This window comes from Mus pahari, chromosome 3, assembly GCF_900095145.1.
Source record: "Mus pahari chromosome 3, PAHARI_EIJ_v1.1, whole genome shotgun sequence".
NCBI classification, from domain to species: Eukaryota; Metazoa; Chordata; class Mammalia; order Rodentia; family Muridae; genus Mus; species Mus pahari.
Genome location: NC_034592.1, coordinates 87787800 through 87809078, shown reverse-complemented (window position 1 = coordinate 87809078; position 21279 = coordinate 87787800). Strand labels below are relative to the sequence as shown.

At 50.0% G+C, this 21279-nt stretch overlaps 1 protein-coding gene across 1 annotated transcript in view; it reads right to left on the bottom strand.

The window, feature by feature from the left end:
• Positions 1-21279, bottom strand: part of Abtb2 (ankyrin repeat and BTB domain containing 2) — a 152359-nt gene that overhangs the window by 7520 nt on the left and 123560 nt on the right. The window contains exons 4-13 of the mRNA XM_021193332.2: positions 11324-11476; positions 9827-9992; positions 7104-7193; positions 6490-6591; positions 4553-4649; positions 4015-4150; positions 2744-2970; positions 888-1066; positions 490-595; positions 188-290 (exon numbers count right to left, since the gene is read on the bottom strand). Of these exons, the coding sequence (XP_021048991.1) occupies positions 188-290; positions 490-595; positions 888-1066; positions 2744-2970; positions 4015-4150; positions 4553-4649; positions 6490-6591; positions 7104-7193; positions 9827-9992; positions 11324-11476 (1359 nt within the window). The remainder of the gene's footprint in view (positions 1-187; positions 291-489; positions 596-887; positions 1067-2743; positions 2971-4014; positions 4151-4552; positions 4650-6489; positions 6592-7103; positions 7194-9826; positions 9993-11323; positions 11477-21279) is intronic.

Below are 21279 nucleotides of genomic sequence, written 5' to 3'. Positions count from 1 at the left end.
TCATGTACCTTTAAGTAACCTGACCCTCAAACTCACTAGTTTCCTAAGCTAGACCTAGGTGGAATCATTTATTAGTGTCCTGTCTGGGGTGGACACATGCTTGCTTCCATCTCTTCAGGAAGACTCACAGCACACCTCAATGCTAAAAGAACTGGAGGTGTTCCTGGCTGATACCCAGGTGGCCTACCTGTTAGATGCTGTCACCAAAAGGACTTTGTGTGCATAAAACAGCTTTCCTTCCACTAGGAAGGTTACATCGGACATCTCCTTGTTGTTCAGAAAGTGAGGATCTGTGGGTAGGAAGACAAAGATAGTGTCAGGGTGTCCACCCTCTAATAAGAGGGCTGGGGTGGGATGGAGCAGAGGACACAAGGTGAGGGATAGAGAAACTGAAGCTAGGGCCTTGGCACTTGGGAACAGAAAAGCAGGCAAGAGTGATGGGGATAATGAAGAGTGTGGGGACAAGCCCTAGTGGGCATGGATACACACCTAGCCTGGCTGGCAGGGTCTTCCGGATCTCCGGGATGCTGGGGATGGGGCTGGTGCCATAGCAGTGCGTGAAGATGGTGGCCAGTTGCTGGAGGACAGAGTCATTCTGTAGGGAGAGGCGGGAAGGACCTTCAGCTCATGTGCATGGCTGGCTGTAGCTGCAGCTACATCAGGCTTGTTGGCCAGAACAGACTGTCACTTCATCTGTGATTTCCCAAATGGCTGTTTTGGCTGGGCTCCAGCCTGGACTGCCATGGCCTCTGCCCTCTGGCAGCCATGCAGTCCAACTCTGGGTGTTAGGGTGATATATGTTCATGTGTGGGGGATGGCTGCGCATGTACATTTATACGGCCATCCAAGGATGTGGAAGCCAGGTCAGGGCTGCGGCGCCCACTCACTTTGCTGGTCCTGAGGATGTGGAACATGAGCTGCAAGCCTTCCGTCACCAGCTCCTCGTTGTACTCCTCCTCCTTGATGGAGCTGAAATCCTTCAAGAGGCTCTGCACCACTGAGTACCGGGACTGTGAGAAGGAGGTCCGCAGAGACTCTATCCAGATGTGCAGCTTCCAGGGGACCCCTGGCCAGAGAGAAGGGCAGCTGTCACTCCCTCCCAGTAAAGCACAGCCTCTCCAGGGTGGGCTCTGCTTGATGTCCCACTGAGTTCCCTCTCTGAACCAAGTGTGGATTTCCTGTCAGGCTCAGCTGACAGGGCACGGGATGCTTTGCCTGCTCATCAGGTGACACGGAGGAAGGCCTTCAGCCAAACTAAGGGCCTAGTGCTTGTTGGCTCTAGAACTATTTGCTGAGAAAAACCCATTCTGGAGGGATGACCAGATGCACCCAGAAAATACGCAGGGCACTCAAGAACAGAAGCCTGAAGTGGCTCCATTGTGGAGGAGCTGGAAGCATCCAGCTCCCTGGCGTACCCGTGCACAGCAGGACACGTAAGGGTTCACTGGAGTTCCCTGGCCTGAGTCTGGGGCCATGGGGCAGCAAGACTAGGGTATGAAACTTATGTCAAAGTCCAATTATATCCCAGTGATATTCCTGGGGCTGCCTGGGCTTTGATGGCCAGGCCCTAGGGCAGTGGCTCTCAATCTGTGGGTTGTGACCCCTTTGGGGACAAATGACCCTTTCACAAAAGTCACCTAAGACTATCAGAAAACACAGGTATTTACATCACGATTCATAATAGCAGTAAAAATTAGTTGTGGGGCTGGTGAGATGGCTTAGCGGGTAAGAGTACCCGACTGCTCTTCCAAAGGTGCAGAATTCAAATCCCATCAACCACATGGTAGCTCACGACCATCCTTAATGAGATCTGATTCCCTCTTCTGGAGTGTCTGAAGACAGCTACAGTGTACTTACATATAATAAATAAATAAATCTTTTAAAAAAAAGAATAAATCTTTAAAAAAAAAAAGAATAATGTTATGTTGGGAGTAACACAGCATGAGGGACTGAATTAAAGGTCGCAGCATTAGGAAGGTTAAGAACTGCTGCCCTTGGGTTTGTGCATTTGGCCCCACAATTACACCACCATGCCTTGTGTGCCCTAGCGGACAGCATCCTGTTCTTAGTCGAGGATAATCAGAACCAAATCCACAAAGAGGTGGTAAGTGAGGCTTAGATCCTGTAATACTATACAGCTAACACAGGATCTGGTTCAAGTCTGCCAGGCTGACTAGTTTCCCTGGATGACACAGAAGTCCACAGATTCACAGACCCCAGGGGTAGAAAGTCGTCTGAGCAACCAGGCACACTGACATCTTTGTAATCTTCAGCGTCCTAGACTCCTGGTGTGCCATCAGAAGGGAGAGTTGGCTTGCAAGCAGAAGACTGGGACCCTGGGAGCAATGACTGTTCCCGTGTGCCCGTGCACTGTGTGTTTCTGTGAAGTGACTGTTCCCACGTGCCCATGCACTGTGTGTTTCTGTGCAGTGACTGTTCCTGCATGCCGTGCACTGTGTGTTTCTGTGCAGTGACTGTTCCCGAGTGCCCGTGCACTGTGTGTTTCTGTGCAGTGACTGTTCCTGTGTGCCCGTGCACTGTGTGTTTCTGTGCAGCGACTGTTCCTGCATGCCGTGCACTGTGTGTTTCTGTGCAGTGACTGTTCCCGAGTGCCCGTGCACTGTGTGTTTCTGTGCAGTGACTGTTGCCGCATACTCATGCACTGTGTGTTTCTGTGTAGTGATTATTCCCATGTGCCCGTGCATGTGTTTCTGTGCAACTGTTTACACCTGCGCAGCCTCACCCAGCGCCCTCAGCTCCATGGTGATGTCCAGGTAGCCGTGCTCAGCGCTGTAGTACATGGCTTCCTGCAGGGCCTTTGTTCGGGTTCGGCTTAGCCTCACGGGCCCCTCACTGCTGCCCTGGCTCGATGTGTCGCTTTCCTCCACGCCCTCAGCCAGGATCTCTTCCAGGGACAGCACATCTGCTTTCGCCTGCTGTGGCTGAGTCAGGAGCTTCCTCAGGACATTCCTGTAAGCCAGGACAGCAAAATAAGCCCTGGGGTCCCCAAGACGGGCGGACAGTGCCCAGCTGAGCTATATTCTAGAGCCCGGTGGCCATGATGGATTACCTCAGGGCAGCAGAGGGCTCTCAGCATCCCCTATTGCAGATGAGTAGAGGAGCCAAGGACCTTTCTTCTGTGCTAATATGAGTGAGGAGTCATAGCTCTGCACTTGGCTGCGTGATCTCAGGCTGTTCTACATCTCTGAGCCATAGCTGCTTTGCCACCTTAAGACAGGATACCAGAATCACCCTCTCTTGGGGCTGGTGCCAGTCTGATGCAAAGGTACCATCAACCTACTCCATAGTGGACAAGCCCACCAGCCCTCCCTGCTTTCCTCCTATGCATTGATGGGAAGGGTTTTGGGATTCTAGAAAAAGGCATGGGCAGGCACTGTCAGGGAGATCAGGCGCACAAGTCTAGTAGTGTTGAGGAGACAGCCCTGAACTGCGCCTTGCGTCTTGCCCACCAGTCTTTCTTTTCTGTCTCCTTTCCTGCTCTCTAGTAACCGCTTCTCTTGTTCCCCTCCACGTTCCACCCCTAGCACTGCCTAACAACTCTGGCTTCAGCCTGCTGTGGCCGTCACAGGGCCAGGCAGGCCTGCCATCTGCTCCTGAAGCTACTAGCAACCTCTTCCTAGCCGGCCCGTGTGCTGAGCGAAGCCCTGGGGGTACTCTGGGAGCACCACAGGCACGGGAAAATCACCACCAACTTCACAGAGGACTGGAGTCTTGGCAGCTACATGAATAACAGTTTTGCTAAAAAGGGATGGGCTCGAGGTTTAGGTCCCAGTCAGTGCCAGTGTGTCAGAAGCCATCCAGTGTCTCCAGGTCTCCAAAGTCTTGGCCTCCATGCTGACCAGGAACCTACATTATCCTGGCTAACATACACCCAAGCTCTGGCTTCAGGAGCCACCACCAGGCCTGGCTGCTCTCCTGCCTCAGAAGCCCAGGCTCAGGAGAGTGCATTTCAGTGTTCCTGGTCACCTAGGGCGGGCACCTCAGGGTTTGTACCTGTGGCCGTGGGCGGCAGAGTGACTGAAGCAGTTCATATCCTCATGGAGGGAAGACGCCATGCCGTTGGCTTCCAGCATGCTGAGGAGGGGGTCAGCACCCCGGCTCAGCAGCAAGCTGACCAGCTCATAGTTCCCTGAAAGATAAGGTGGAAGTACCAGAGTTCATGAGATCTGAGGAGGGAAACCAAGGTGGGGCAGATGGGGTCTCCAAGATCTGATCCTTGGGATAATTGGGGGAGACCTACAATCACAATCAGGCAATGATAACATGGGTATAAATGGGAGGCCAGAGAAGGTGGCTGTGTCCTACTCTGTCTAGGTCCTCAGGAGGGGAAGGCTCATTGCTCTCCTGGGCCCTCTCTGGACCCTTTGCTCAGCAAAAGCACTGGGGGATAGAGGGAAGGACCCCTTCCAGTAGCCTAGAAGGAACCTTAAGAGTTTCTAAAGATAGCACATAGCTCAGTGACCAGCCTGGGTGACAAGGCTAAACTGTGATCATGATGTGAACTTGAGGGACAGGAAAGCAGTGTACCTACCCGCTGCAGAGGCCAGCTGCAGGGGTGTCTCGGCGTAGCTGTCCTCCCCACTGTTCACAGCTGAGCCCTCCACATGGGCACCGGCATCAAGTAGCAGCTGTCAGGCACAGGAAGAAGACATACTCAGCATGACAGGGTGCCTGGAGAGGGGTGGAGTGCTCTAGGGGGCAGGACTTATAAGTCTCTCCAAACATGTGACCATGAAATAGCTCCCACTGGCAGCTGAGGCACTCAAGTCTGAGGGCACCTAGTTACCCTCAGGGATCTGCACTTGTGTCATCTTCACCGTCACCATCACCCCACCATGCACCATGTGCTAAACTGTGGCTACCTTGGAACTATTTTTCCTCTTCTCAATACTTTCCCACCAATCAGCTTCAGAGACCTTCTGGAGAACTCACACAGATGAGCAGAACAGGAAGTGTCACCTACAATCAAGTGTCACCTAGAACAGCAGTGCTCAACCTTTGGGTCTATCAGATGTCTTGCACAACAGATATTTACACTATGATCCATAACAGCAGCAAAATTACAGTTATGAAGGAACAATGAAAATAACTTTATGGTTGGGGGTCACCACAACATGAGGAGCTGTGTTAAAGGGTCACAGCATTAGGAAGGTTGAGAACCACTGCCCTAGAGGGAAACAAGGCCCTGAGCAGTAGCAGGTGTAGAAGTATGGGCTACAGTGATGGCCCCTGACTGCAGGGTTGAACTTTAGGCTTCCCTAGCTACAAGGTGAGGAGAGAGGCCTGCCTTGAAGCAACACTGAGATTAAACGATATGATGCTCGGCACACCGATAACCAGCGGCATTTGGACTCCTCACTGGACAGGCTCAGTGGCTACCTGGGGTGGCAAGGGGTGGGGAGAAGCAGAATGTCGCAGGCTAGCCAGGAGTGCAAGTGGCCCCATTCCATCAAGGACAGCTTTGCCAGGGGTCGGAGGAGGCAAGGGTGTTGCCTGCATTCTGCTGTAGAGGGGGCTTGCTTTGCACACTCCCAGGCTTCTGAAGACACACCTCAAACCTCTGACCGCCCCTCCCTGGCAACCAGATACAAAAGTCCCAGGTGAGTTCCAAGCTTCCCTCAGGGTGTGGGGCGCAGAGAAGGCCTGTATCTGCTGGGGACTTGTCAGTCAGAAACCTCATGTGCTCCCTGCTGGGACGAGGCAGTGGGGGTGGGGACTTGCCTGTTGGACGAAACTGGGCACCAGGCCAGCCCAGGGCACAGCCCACAGGCCCAGCCTGGACGGAGGCAGTGACTTTGCTCAGGCCTGGGAAGGCAGTGACTACGAAGCAGACTAGGCGCAGTGGCCAACGGGGCAACAACCACCTCCAGAGGGTTGGCTGCACGCCAGGCTGCGCTGACTACCACAGGCAGGCCCGATTTTACTACCCACAGAGGCCTTGCATCCTAGAAGAGGAGGAGGGAGTGATGCCCACCCCAGGGTGCAGGGCGGTAGAGTCCTGCAGGACCTGTGAACTGAGTGCCATGTCACTGGTGCCCCTTCTGCCCACAGCTTCTGCTTCTAGAACCATCATCTCCTCACTGTGATGCCAGCCATAGCAGCCCGACCCAAGGTGGGCAACAACGAGGCTTAGCTTTACGTGTGAGCTGTGCCATCTGTCCTTCCTCAGGAACTGGGAGACAGGGAGGGACAGGAGTGGAGGGACACTGTGATGCAGAGCCAGGTCTGAGGGAAGAGCACCTGGCTAGATGAGGGTTGCAAGTGTGAAATGGAGCAGGCTGAAGTCCGGGTCTCCCAGGACTCACTGGGAGAGAGTCCTGGTTAGAGAGTCTCTTCCATTTCTACACTAACTTCACTCCTGAGGTGAGTCAGGTGAGCTTTCCTGGTCAGGTCTGGAGCAGTGTCTGGCTGGGGCTGGACACAGCCCACTTGGAAGCTGAGGCACATGGTGCATCCACGGACGCTCACCTGCACCACAGAGATGTGTCCATGCAGCACCGCGAATGTCAGGGAGGTCCAGTGCCTGCTGTCGGGGTGGACGGAGGGATGCCTGGGAGAGTGGCTTGGAACCTAAAATACAACAAATCCTCACTGTTTCCCGGAAGGTGAACTATTCGCACAGTGCTCCCAGAAGGTTCACTGTTTTCCAGAGCAGATGACACAGGTACTTTAGCTAAAGGGATACATTGAAAGGGTGGCGAAGTTAACCAAAGTGTATGTATATTTGCTTGGTAATGTCTTCTGAGAGCATTTGTGTGGACAAGGTTCAAAACCAATAAGTGATGTCTTCCTGAGCAAGAGAAGACAGAAGGGGAGCACTTCATGCATCAGGAGGAGGCAGAGACAGGGACAACTAGGGATTAGCTTATCATAGAGGGCAAGAGCTATGAAAATAGAGTTATGGCCACTCTCTCTTCTCATCTCCCTCTTCAGTCCAAATTCAGAGGAAAGTGGTCTTTGCTCTGACCACCATCTTTCTCTTGGCTCGCTGTTTCTCTTGGCTTGTTTTAGACAGAGTTTAAATACCACGCCCAGCCTGTAGGCCTGTAGGGTTAGGGCCTAGGACAGGAGTTTCCTTTTACCTGGATATCTAGGTTAGCTCCAGCATCAATCAGCATCTGGACCATGGCTTCATCCCCAGCAGCACAGGCATACATAAGCGGCGTCATACCCTGTGAACCAAAGGTCGATGCTAAATCGTCAGACACAGAACGGAGCATCCCACATCCCACAGGTCTCTGCCCAGCTGCTCCTCAGGAACGGGCCTGTGTCTCCCAGGGCCAAGGGAACTGGAAGGCTAATCAGGGTCATCAGCATAGGGGTGAGAAATATATGGCCTACATGGCAGGCAGTGTAGCCAGATCCCAGGCCCAATGTCTCTTTTCTGCCTCAGTTTCTTCATCTTAGAGATAGAAATAATGTGTGTCTCAGTTGGTTGTAGAAGGGTAATAGTATACACAGTGCTCAGTACATACATGATAAGCTTACAACCCCAAGTGAGAGGTAATTAACAGTAACATATTACACTGCATATATCACTGGCCAGTTCCTGGATTCACTGTAGGAAGTAACTTATATGCAGTGTTCCATTTAATCACTGTACTATTACTGTGAGGGGAGGGGCTTCTATTGTTATCCTCATTGTATGCACGTGGGACAGAGAAGGGGAGTTAACTGTCCAAGGTCCTAGGTTGGAACCCCGGTCTGAGTTGTTGAAGCCTGTGCTCAGCAGTGTCTCTGGGGAGATGTGTCTGGCCATATCTTGTGCTAATGAGCAGTACAGTGTAGACTGTAAGCGGCGTCTACTCCCTCACTGTAGCTACAGGGGCAGCTAGCAGGGCTGTCTCCCTGACTAGGAGTCTGACGGCAGAGGCAACAGCGTAAAGTGTGCTACACAGCTGGATCCTGGCAAGCTGTGTCTGGTGCTCTGTGATATTATTTATTAGGTTATCTGTGTGGAGAGAAGATCTTCTCAGCTCATAAATCCTTGTCTAGTTCCTGGAGATAAGGAAATGGCTTGAGATTAATCATGGGGCGAGCAGCCTGTTTACCTATGCATCTGTTTCTAAATACCAGCATTCAGAGAGCAACAATGCTGAGCAGCTACAGAGAAGCCAGTGGCAGCATGATGGAAACTTGGCTTTGTTCCACACTCTACACACACACACACACACACACACACACACACACACACACACACCAGGTATGTAATGAGTTTTTCTCCACACATCTGTATACACTCAGAGCATAAACCAGGCCCAGAGCAGGAGAAAGGAAGGAACGTTTTTATGCTGTCCCTTAGGCACACATGGAGGGCTGAAGCCCAGATTTCAGGGCTAATCATCATCGTTTTGACAGTAATACAGCAGCAGTAATAATCGTATTGACAAGAACCACAGTGAACATGGAAGATCCCACCAACTCCTCTGCACGCAGGCACTGTTATCCCACCTTTGAGGAGAGGAAGGCATGGTCCCTTTGGTGGCAGGGTGTCTTGTCAAGATCCCTCAGCTGTGCTGTGGTAGATAGACTAAAGCCTTCAGCAGTCTGAACTGTAAGTGCCTGGGCTTCAACACTGCAGGCCCTGGGGAAGCGGACACCAGGAAGAAGGCTCCCACAGAGGCCCTGCATCTGTGCCTGCATGCAACCAACACCAGCCTGAGGTTCTCCACTGTGCAGACACTCCTCGCTCTGTGGCTCCTCAGCCTGGCCTGGCCACACTCGCTGGCAGCTGCCTCACCCTCTTTCCTGTTCTGATGCACCCAACCCTGCCCTCCCTCAGGCTCAGTTTCAGCCCCACAGAGCACTCCCAGCCTCACGCTTCATCTGCTGCTCCAGTCTCTGGGTTGCACTGTCATGGCATCGGACACAGGCCGTGACCCTCCATGGCAGCCTGTCTGTCCCCAGGCTTTTGGATAGGCTTCCAAACCACACAGTACCATTTGGGACACAGTAACTGATCCCCAAACAGAGTCACCTAAACATTCCACAGTGGGCGTGAGTTGCAGTCTTCTGACTCTGCAGTCGTCTTCACAGTTCTTCTGTAAATCAGGGTTCACCCCAGTATCCCTGCCCTCTTCCCTCATTCTGCTCCTTGGTACTTCTCATCAGTGTGCTCTTTGTTTTATGTGTTTGCCCTCTTCCTCCTCCTCCTCCTCCTCCTCCTCCTCCTCCTCCTCTTCCTTTTTCTTTTGGTGCTAGAGACTGAACCAGGGGCCTTGCACATGTTAGGCAAATACTCTACCTATGAACTAGATGCTTAGCATTCAGTTTTATTGTGACAGGATCTCACTTTGTAGTCCAGACTGGCCCTGAATTCACTATGTAGCCTAAGCTGGCCTTGAACTCCGAATCATCCTGCTACAGCTGCCGTGTGCTGTTGACTCCAGTTGCACTTGATCTTAGGTGGTAGGTAGGCTTAGGTGCTCGCGTCTTACTCTCTCTTTACCAGTGTCACCCCGTGTCCTGGAGCTTGTGAGTGGCTGGCACACAGTCCTGTTCACATACATGCCAGTGATTATGTCCCACAAGTCTACAGTCCAAGCCTTCACTGGATTCTTCCTCAGCCCGGCCTCATCTAGGACAGTTGCTGGCCTTCCAACCAGGGAAACAGAACCCACACTACCACAGTTGTCCAGGACGACTGGGGGACCCAGATTGGCCACCTGTCAGGAGCTTGAGGCCCAGAGCTGACTGAGCAAGCCCCAGTCAGGCTCAAGATGCAGGAACTGTGACTGTTTCTCCCACCCTAGCATAGTTCTGAGTCGCTCTCTATGCCTGGCCTAGAAGAGTCCGAAGATGGTACCTGGTCATCCATTGTGTTCACCCCATCCGGGCCCAGGGCCTCGATGGCCTGGCTGATGAGGTCTGTTCTCCCACAGTTGAGCATGCGGAAGCCCAGGTCCTGGTTGAAGCGTTCAGTAGCAGCTCGAGCGTCCAGCCTCCGGAAGGAACTAAAGCAGCACTCGGGTCTGCACAGGAGAGACCAAGAGGTGTGTGAGTGTGACTGTGATACACGGCACAGTGGGTCTGGCTGGGTGGGAGGACTGAATTGCGCAGGGGTCAGCTATGACTGGCCTTGCTCTGGTCTTGCCCCGGGGCAGTGGCTCTCAACCTTCCTGATGCTGCGGCCCTTTAATACAGACCTCATGTTGTGCTGACCCCAACCATAACATATTTCACTGCTACTTCCTACGTGTAATTTGGCTTACTGTTAGGAGTCATAATGTAAATGTTTTGGAGATAGCAAAGGGGTTAGGTTGAGAACCTCTGCCTTAGAGAGGACAAAGCTCGGATTCCTATACCTGGGTTAGTGCAGTGGACTGAGCTCTTGAGATCTGTCAACTGTTGGAACAAGTTCTCAGACTCCCTTGAGGAGGAGAAAGCTGACCGGGGCTGGTGCCCAGGCCTGAGCCTTAGCACTTGGCCACTGCATAGTGCTTGCACAAGCAGGCTGACCTTCAGCTTGTGAAGCAGGCATTGTCTAGATTTTCCCTGTGTCTCTTCAGGTTGCCTAGTAAGACCCCAAAGTGCCAAGGACAAGGCAGGGAGAGACTCAGAATCCCATGGACAATCAACTCAACTTACTAAGGACCATTACAGACAAGATCTGTACCTACACAGGGCACACCAGAGCATTCTAAAAGCTCCTACCTGAATCCTTGAATTAGGTCAAAGTTTGTAAAATTCACATCTATAGTATGGTTTGAGCACAGTCAGAAAACAGAAATTCAAGCACCCCTCAGGCCAGGCCAGGCTAGGGATGGCCAGCAGGAGCTGACCCATGAACAGCTTCTGCAGCATCCTATCTACAGGAGGAGTTACTGTGGGAAGGAATATGATGATCTTAAATTTAGGCACCTCTGCAGACAAGCTGCTGTTTCTCTCTGACTTGCAGTCTCTTCATTTGTTACAGGGCACTAGAGCCCTCTTTAAAGTTGTCATGATGGCTGAGATACAGGCACAAGGCAGAAGAGCTCAGCACAGGGTCTGATACAAGAAAACCATGGTGGATGAAAGAGCCTCCCCAGCCAGGACCCAAGACTCGCACTCCATGTGCACTCCAGCCCAAATTCAAAGGTATGCATGTGCTGGGTAACACTTCAGCAGTTACAGACAAAGCCTAGAACGAATCTCTTCCCCCACTTGGCTGTGGCACTTTTGAATGATACTTAGTGTAACTCAGGTGCCCTACAGCCTTGCTCTGATGCCCACCCAGCCACTAGAAGCAGCAGATAGCAGAGAGGTGTTATAGGTGATGGGACAGAGATGTTGTGCTCGCCCCCTTCTTTTGGGCCCATACTTGAGTTGCCGGGGCTCGCAGTCCAGGCCTGGTAGCAGTAGCCGGGCTGCCTGCCGGATATCGCCACTGTCCACAGTGGGGCTGCGACGGTGCTCTGCGTAGGTGATTGCCACCCGCATCCACTCCATCAGTGGTGGCAGCAGCATGAAGGGCCTGTGGGGCAGCAGAGAGAGGTCAGGTCTGGGTGCAGTGCTCCCTGCACACAGAAGGGGGCCCCTTAGCACCTCTTTATCTATTAAAGGACAGTGCCAATAATACCCCCTCTCTCCACCCAACCTTCTGTAACAGCCCCTAGAACTGTTCTCTCCCAGCATACCAAGTGTCCCACCATCCCGAATGGCCTAAGGCCAGGAACGATGCCTTTCTCATTTCTGTACTCACTTAGCCCAGGGCCTGACCCAACAAGTTTTCTGTTGGGAATTGGTTCTAATGCTTTGTCTTATTCAGCTCCTAAAGGCTGTGCTTCTGGGCCTGAGGGCCCCTGCCCACAGATGGCTTTGATTGATAATAAAGAATTGCCACACAGCCAAAGGCTGGGCATAAAGACTGAAGCAGGACTTTTAGATTGTGCAGGCAAGTGACCAAAGAGGAGAATCCTCATGACTTGGAGGGAGAGGGGTCAGATTTAAGAGCTGCAGAAGAAAACCATCCAGTAATGTAGGTGGAAAAGGAAAGTGACCTTATTGGGGATCGGGGGACATTGCCCAGAAGGTAACAGGGCAGCAAAGATAAAACATAGATTTAGAAGATGTTAAGCCAGGAACACAGGAGGGAAGTGTGTGCTAGCTGCAGGGAGGATTAGAAATGCCCAGCCATTGAGCTAGTCAAGGCTTATCAAAGTCAGCTGGCATGTGTTCTTCCATTCATGAATCCAGAGGGCTCCAGGGCGGGTGCAGCATGCACTCAACCCACCGGAGTCAAAGCAGTTAACCAATTCACCGCTACAGTTTTCAGAAAATGTTTGTTGACAGACTAAAACTATGAATTAGCACCTGTTACTTAGCATTAACATATGCAGATTTTTACATGGACCAAGTCTTGTTTCTGCTGAGAAAAGAATGACATCAATCTATGACACCCGAAGCCAAGGGTGGTGGCATACACCTATAAGCCCTGCACTTGAGAGATGAAGGCAGGAGTTCAAGGCCACCCTCGACTATAAATCAAGTTTGAGGCTAGCCTAGGCTACAGGAGTCTTGTCTCAAAAAAATAATAATGATGTGTCTTGTTTTCAAGGGCATGGCATTGATTCATATAGGAAGTGGGACTATTTGGGGAAGCTCGTGTAATCTAGAAAGGCAAAATGACCATTCATGAATTATCACTTTCTGCAAGATCCATTCTGATTATTATCCATCTGAACCCCCCTCAAATACCTGTAAAATTTCCGAATCTTACAAGGCAGTACAGAGGGATTTTCACAGCTGTCCTTAGCCCTTAGCCCACAGAGAAGGTTTTATTTAAATCATTACACTGAAAACTGGTTGTTCATGATTTTCTATTTGCACAGCAAAGAGCAGAGCATGGCCTTTAACCCGTGTGTGTGTGTGTGTGTGTGTGTGTGTGTGTGTGTGTGTCTCACTATGTAGCCCAGGTGGCCTAACTTGTGTTTCTCCTGCCTCAGCCTCCTGAATTTTGGGACTGCAGGCATCACCAAGCCCTGCTATGGTATGAAACCTCTAACTGGGCATTTCCCAGTTCCTCTAAAGCAGCAATTCTCAATCTTCTTAATGCTGCCTCCCTTTAATACAGTTGACTCCCAACCATTAAGTTATTTTTGTTGCTACTTCATAACTGTGATTTTGCTACTGCTATGAATTGTAATATAAATATTTTTGGAGATAGAGGGTTGCCAGAGGGTTGTGACCCACAGGAGGGGAACCGCTGCTCTAAGCCAAGCTCCAAGGGTTTGTTCAGGAAGCACACGTCCTAGTCAGGTGGTACCCTCACTCATCCCTCTTCCCCCTTGGTGCCTTATCAGCTCACGAGGTAGAGAATGCAGTAGGGATAGAGTTCTTCTCTCTTTCTATAACATTCTTGTATCTGGATTCTCTTTCCCTTGTGTGCTAGAGGCTGAGACAGCATAGTGGAAACAATCTATCTCCAAAGAGATTCATGATCCTAGTCTCAGTCCTAACTCACTTCTCCATGGACATAAATGCTCAAACCCAGTGCCTGACGCTGTGGACATGGTCCTAACGGATGAACTCCACATGTCTGTGGAGCTGTTCCTGGAAGCCTTCCTAAGTCCTTTCTGTGATTTAGTCAGTGTTTAATTCTCTATTAAGTCCTATCCTGTTTAAAATACCTAAAGTGATGTCTGTTTCCTGAATTGAACACTGATTAATACTCTAGAAATCTGAATTATCCCTCTGTCTCTCAGGTTGTGTCTAGTGAATACCTTGTCTCCAAACAAAGCTGACCTCGCCAACAACCAACCTCTTCAGGCCAAGGATGGCCTAATCACCCTCACTGTCCACTGGTGGCACTTAGGCAGGTAAAATGATAATCAGACCATGGGCTTTCTTGGTAACATCCTGTTCTGAGCTAGGGTTTCCAGAATACTATTTTCTTTCTACTAGTTCATCCTGCCCACTGGGCACAGTGAGAAGAGCAGGCCTGCATTATGTGATCCTCTGGAAAATCCCTATGGAAGGGCCTGGAGGAGTAGAAGTGAGGGTAACTGATGGCTTCCTCAGTGTCTCGGTTTTCCCTTCCAAGTTTTTTCTGCTTCCCAAAGCTGAGGTTGGCTGAGAGCCCTTTGTGCTGAAATGCAGTTGGCTGCAGAGCCAGGCCCAGGGCCGGGAGCCCCAGTCAGACCGAGGAAAGCCCCTCTGTGCAGCCATCTGCCTGCTGAGACAATGTGGGATCTGATACCTCAGAGTAGCCATTCTTAGATATTTTTGATCTCAAGTCCCTTGTTACACTCCAAAAAGTTACTGAAACCCTCAAAGGGCTTGTACTGATCTATGATACCAACAAAAAGTAAAACAGAGAAAAATGCTAAAACACGCAAATACTTTCCACAAGCCATCACACATCACGTTGAAAAGCCTCTGGAAAACTCCCTTGGACATCGTACAAAAAATGAAATTGAAAATCAAACATCACAGCCAGGCGTGGTGGTGCACGCCTTTAATCCCAGCACTTGGGAGGCAGAGGCAGGCGGATTTCTGAGTTTGAGGCCAGCCTGGTCTACAAAGTGAGTTCCAGGACAGCCAGGGCTACACAGAGAAACCCTGTCTCGAAAAAAAAAAAAAATCAAACATCACATTCTTTTAAAACAAATCTGACCCCGTACTCTCCTGGCAAGTGTCTTCAGGGTTCCAGGGGTGGCCATAATTTGAGGACTTCTGCTTCAAAACATCACACCAGGCACTTGAGCTGCTGGGGAGGGGTCTTTTTTTTTTCTTTCTTTCTTTCTTTCTTTTTTTTTTTTTTTTGCTTTGTGAGACAGCGGTGAGAGTTGTGTGTGTGTGTCTCACTATGAAGCCCTAAAATCCAGGCTGGGTCAGAACTCACTATATAGACCAGGTTGGCCCTTAACTCACAGAAGTCTGCCTCCTTCTGCCTCTTGAGGGCTGGCCTAAAAGTATGTGCTACCACACCTAGCACTGTGCCGGATAAGTTCACTGTCAACTTGGTGTAACCTAGAGTCAGTTGGTAAGAGAGAATCTCAACTGGGGAACTGTCCAGGTCAGACTTGCCTGTGGCCATGTCTGTGAGAGTCTGTCTTGATCAATGATTGATGAGGGGGACCTAGCTCACTGTGGACAACACCATCCCTAGGCAGGTAAGCCTGGACAACCTACTGGGAAAGCCAGCTGAGCACGAGGCCGTGCTTCTCCATGGTTTTTGTCCTGGCTTCCCTAAATGACAACCTGTAACTTGCGAGATGAAATAAACCTTTCCTTTGGTCAGGGTGTTGTCATCATAGCAACAGAAAAGACAGCTAGCATAGTGTGTAAGGATAACACTGCCCAGGGCTGGCAAGCAGCAGCAGGCCCAGGGCTGGAACTCTGTCCCCATAGCACACAGTCCCTGTGAACCCTGACATGGCACAGGGCTTTCACATACACGCATCGATCAGGGTCCTGAGGACCTGGAATCCTCATGGGCAGCATCCTTCCTGGAAGTAAGTTCTAGTGGCTTCAGTACCACTGAGCCAGTTATGGAACCTCAGGCAGGCCACTGACCTCTATGGACCCATCTTTCTATTAAAGAAGAGGTTAGGTTAGTGTTTATACATTTTCTTCCATGGTCAGAACTCTTCGTTACATGTAGAGTCTTCACTGCAGTAACTGTATCTACGGACCAGAGACCGAGTGTATAGTTCTGGGGGAGGACTGACTGGCTGGCTGGGATCAGGTGTTTTCTTACTGGCCAAAACCCTGTGACTGTACCAGTAGCTTCACTTCTTCTAGTCACAATTTCCATATGAATAAAGTGGGTCTAAATTATAGGAGTACCTCCCAAGACAGCTATAAGTACATACACAAAGTGCTTAGCAGAAGAACATTGGGAACGTGGTATGTTCTCCATAAACATTAAGTATTCTTACTGCTTTAGTATCTGTTGATAGAGAAAACTCATAATAGAAAAAATAGGCTGTAGGAATCTGGCTGCCTCAGCTCCAGCCTTCTTACAGGTCAGCTGACTCCCGGCCTTCTCCCTGCCAGCAAGCATAAACACGTAAGCCTGCAGGCAGGCTGCCCACTATCCACTCAAGCCTAGCTCATAAAACAGAGAAAACAAATGCAGCCACTATGTTGAGAGTGAGCTACAAAGTTTCTGGAGGCACAAACTCTTGCCTTGGCAATAAAGAAACTTACACAGGAGGTGACTACAAGAAACATAGTCATAGAGGGTTGTGGGTCACCAACATGTGGTGGTAGGGTACAACTTTAAGGGACCAGCAGCTCCCAAAACATACTGGTGCTTTTTGTGCCTAATCAGTCTCTGCCTCTGTCTCTCTGCCTGTATCTGTCTCTTTCTGTCTCTGACTCTCTCTGTCTCTGTCTCTCTCTCTGTCTCTCTGTCTCTCTGTCTCTCTCTCTCANACACACACACACACACACAGAAAGCTTTTTAAGGTCTTGCCTGGAAAAGGCCTGCCCCTGCACATGTATGATTTATTAGGACAACAGTCCCATAAGCAGTGTCTTAACATGCAACAGGAAACACCTCCAATTTCTAGCTCAAAGCAGGCTCTGTTCTTTCTTGAGGTGGGAAGGGGCCTTGGAACAAGAGTCAGGTTGATAGATGGGCATTGGCCTGTACCTATAAGCTATGTAGTCCAAACCCCGGGCAGAAGAAAGTCTTATGCCTCTGTCCCCGACCTGGCATGCTGAGGTCTATACCCCTTTGAATCGGGGAGAAGAATAGGAGATGCCTACTGACCAAGGCTATGAGATCAGGCATCAGCTTCACTGTGGGAAGGCTGGGCCAGGGTTTTGCTTGCCTGGATGTAGGGGCACGGCAACTCATAGGCTGGGAGGGAAGGGGCTGGACATCGGTTTCAGATTTACTCCCATGGATATTTCTCCATCATCTTTAAGGAATACCTCACTCAGCCTTAGAGCATTTGAAGCTTAAGAAAGGAAGAGCCGAGGAGATTTCAGGCTGAGATGGGGCTGCTACTGTGGTTTTTTGGCCTCAGATCTCAGTTTCTCCAGTTTTGCTCCACCTTCAGCAGGAAGCACAGTAGAGCCACGGGGCTGCTTGGATGGGCTCCTCTTTCCATAGACCTCACGGTGGAGCATGCTGCACACCCTGGCCTTCCATCCCACCATCTGGGCAGGCACAAGCAGGAGAGAAATGTTGCAAAGATTGCCAGATTTTTCCACCAAGTGAAGATTCCACAGACAGAAACTTCTCTAGAAGAGTTGGGGTTGGCTCTGAAATGCCAGCCTGAGGCCTTCTTCCTGGTTTCCTTAAGACTTCCAGAGCTGCTGTGGTCCCAAACCAAGCCAAAAGCCCATGTAGAATAAAGCCAATATTGTCTTACTGAAGTCAGATTCCAACCCAGCACAAAGGAAGGGATTCTAGTTTGCCTCACATCTTGGACTAATTATTTTCCTAGAATCGCTTGGTAAACCGGGATGGTTTGGCTCAGCTTGGAGTAGGAGCTAAGCACGTTTCTCTCCCTGGACCCCCAGGCCTGTGTCCCCCTCTGAGCCTCACTGCCTCAGAACAACTGGGCTGATCTTAGCAGAATTCCTGTTTGGAATCAGGTGACTTCTGTTGAAGGTGGGGCTTTGGCTTTCGGGGGTGGGGCCGATACGGTTTCTTATTAAAACTCATCTGGTACAGATTAGAGGAACTAGAAGCAGCTTGCCAGATACGCTACACGTGTGATGATGTCTAGGTTTTGGTTGTTTTGTGAGTGCTTGGGATTGAACTCAGGTCCTTGTGCACGTTGAACAAGTGCCCTACCACAGTTCTATCCCAGGCTTCCAGGGTACTGTTTGTTTGCCTGCTTGCTTTTGAGATGAAGTCTTGTTCTGTAGCCCTAACTGGCCCAGAGTTCACTCTGTAGGTCAGGTGATCTTCTGACGCTGACTCTCTAGTCCTGGGACTGACCAGGTGGATATGCCATGGCTGGCTTTTCCCCACTTTTCTATTTTGTTGTCCAGGCTGGCCTTGAACGTTGGAGTTCAAGTGACTCCTTGCATCACTGCACCAGGATTGGGGTGGATTGCCTTACCAGACTAAATTTAATATGATATTTGGACTTCAATTTCAAACATGGCCTAGTCACAACGAGATATGATCCTTCTAGGGCCTCTTGCTAGTGGTGGCCCTAGAGGTCTCCAAGGAATCTGTCAGCAATGGAATGTGCAGTCAACTGTATGACAGTGGGGACATGAGAATGAAAAGACAATCACCAATGAGTAATGTTTATAGAACAGGTAATTTTAAGTCCCTTATACCCACTAATTAATCCTCACTTTATAAAGCAGGTGCCATTACTATTAGTGTGTACTCTTGCACATGGACAAATGGAGGACCCAGTGCTATTCATGAAGCAGTAGCAGAGCTGGGCTGTGAACCAGGAAGTGCACACCATCCAAGGCCCTTCTCAGAATGTATTTCATGACCACTCAGGTTGTCCTTTAGCTCTGTTTTTATTTTGGTTTAATTTTGCAAATTATTTCTGTGTGTGTGTGTGTGTGTGTGTGTGTGTGTGTGTGTGTGTGTGATTACAGTATGATAGAAAGTCAGTTCTTTCTATCATGTGGATCCCAGGAATCTATCTCAGGTCATCAGGCTTGAATGCAAAACCTCTATCAGCTGAACCACCTTGCTGCCTGCCTTCACCTCTTGGATAAGGTCTCACCATGCAGTCTATGCGGACTACACAGGCCTTCAACGTTGTGTGTCACCGTGTCTGGCTGACTTAGGATGCTTTACCGAATGGTATTTTAAACTCTGGGATATGACAAGCATACACTCATGCAGCCATCATGCTTTTTACTTTTATTTAAGTATTCAACAACCATTTATTACATAGAATCTATTTTTTATGATCAGCCTTTGGGCATCTAGGCATGGGAGCACACATCTGTAATTATAGCACTTGGGAGACAGGGGTAAGAGAATCATGACTTGATGGGCATCTAGCCTACAGAATGAATTTTACATTAGACTGGGCTATGCAGCAAGACCAGACTGAATCTCAAGAACACAAAACAAAACAAAAAATGATGTAGTGTTCAGATCAGTGAATGTTTTTACTTGAGACATTTAAAAATAATGATGATTCTACCCATCTCACAACGAGAGGGGCATCTGTAATGTCTCCCAGTCTGGACCACTTTTGAGAGAGAAGGGAAGTGCTGTTGCCAACACAGGGATGGCAAGGTATAAAGAGGCACTTCATCCTCACAGTGTTAGGGCACTTGACTAGAGATCTTTGTCCACAGAGATCCCTCTGCCTGGTCCACACTGCCTGTTTTGCAAGGGCATTTCCTCCCACCCACCAGCTTGGCATACCTCCATGCTCCCCTTCAGCAACATGCCCTATGACACACAGGGCTTACCAGGTTTGTATTCTTTTATTTGTGTGGGATTTTGTGGGCTTTTCCCTTGAGTACAATTTTTCTAAGGCTCACTGTCATCTCCTGCCATCTTTCAGCACAGAAACTCCATTGGGAGCCATCTACTGAGTTTATAACAAAGGGCATATTTCTTATTCAGCCCTTGGGTCATGTTCTCAGGGGTCCATTCACTCCTGAGCTGCACTCTGAAGGTAAAGAGACTTCCTAGTCTTTTGTTCCTGAAGGCTTCAGGTAACTTGAATATTCTTTTTGGATAAAACCAGTTAATTCCTAGAGAAAAAGACAGCAATGTCCCATGAGAACTTCCCAGAACCAGGCAGACTGGGGCTAAGGTGGCTCTAGGAAAGTAGCTGGAAAACTGGGATCAGGCAGGGCAGGGAGAGGCAGATGTGGTGATGTGGTTGTGCTAACACGCAGCCTTGCGTCATGATGGTAAGAGCACAGCCACCTGTCCTTGGCAGCTGGCCCCGACTCCTGGTGGTGTCTCATGTGGGTGAGGAGGTGTAGGTGCCAATGGAGACTACATGCAGGCCGCCACCACACCCCTTTCCACGCAGCAGGGAGGGCCTTAAGCCTTCATAGTTGGGGCTATCAGATCCATTCGCAGGCTAACATGTCTCGGCATTGTTGCTGGACTGATCCGGCAGGCCGGGGTATCACTGCTACCCACACACATGGGGTGGTAGGAGTGTGACAGCAAACCTTTCTCAACTCCTGGGCGGTGTGGCTCTCTTGGACGACAGGTCACACCTCATCCACAGGGCCCAGTGCTGCCATATGCTAGAGACCCGCTTTCTCTTTCCACACTTGCACGACACAGCTGACTACGGACCATACATTCTCTCACCATCTAAAAGTCAGACAGGCAAGGACTTCCAACCTGTGCAAACACTCTTTCCTCTTGTGGGCACAGCTCACTGGCCTCTGCCAGGAAGGTAGCCCTTATCAGGATCCCAGGGCTCAGTTGTCCCGAAGACAACTTCATATTTATCCCACAGACATTACCTGCTGGGCTGGGGAACATGGTGGAGTTTTGGGGGTAGGCCCTGGAAATGGATATTTCTATTCAAATGTAGCTGAGTGAAATCATACTATATCTGCTTCCCCAATCACCTGCAGTCTAGGAAAGAAAGGTGACACTTGAAAGTGTCACATATGGAGCTTCTATGAATTTCTGGGAAACAACCTATGTTGAACTTAGGGTATACAGAGATGACCTCATGTAGAGAGGAATTCCTGATAGGTAAACAGTGACCCTGTGGATGGGGGTGGGGATGTGGATGGGAGGCAGCATGTGTTCTACCACGGTCAGAAATGAGGTAAGGAAAGGCAGGCTCCCGGGCTGGATCTAACTCTGCTTTCTACACCTACAGCCAAACTGCAGCCCTGTGAATCCTCTGGCACAGACTTCTGACTTGCATACTATATTGCTAGGATCTGGGCACCAACTTATGCCAAGCAAGCCTGAGGCCATTTGCATATCACCTCTGACCCTTCAGCTGCTTGCTAGGGAGGTTTGTCATGAGTTCATGTCTTACTAGTGTGAAAGCCAAGGCACATCACTCATGTCATATAGTAGCCAAACCATAACTAGACTGGACCTTAGAAAACATGACAAATGTACTGGGATCTTCCATGATGTCCAGCTGCCATATAGGGCACATTGAATCTGCTGGCCAATAGAGAAGTAGGAGATGTATTGGGACACCTCCGTGGGCCATGTACCCATGCTGCCCAGACTCCAGCTTTGTACTCACAACCTCAACAGACTCTGAACTGGAAGCTGGACACCAGCGTCTCAAAGAGTGCAACCCAGGCTCAAGAAGTATTAAAAACCCCATTCCAAAACTGCATATACTAAACATGGGAAAGAGAGGGGGCAGGGCAAGCCACAGC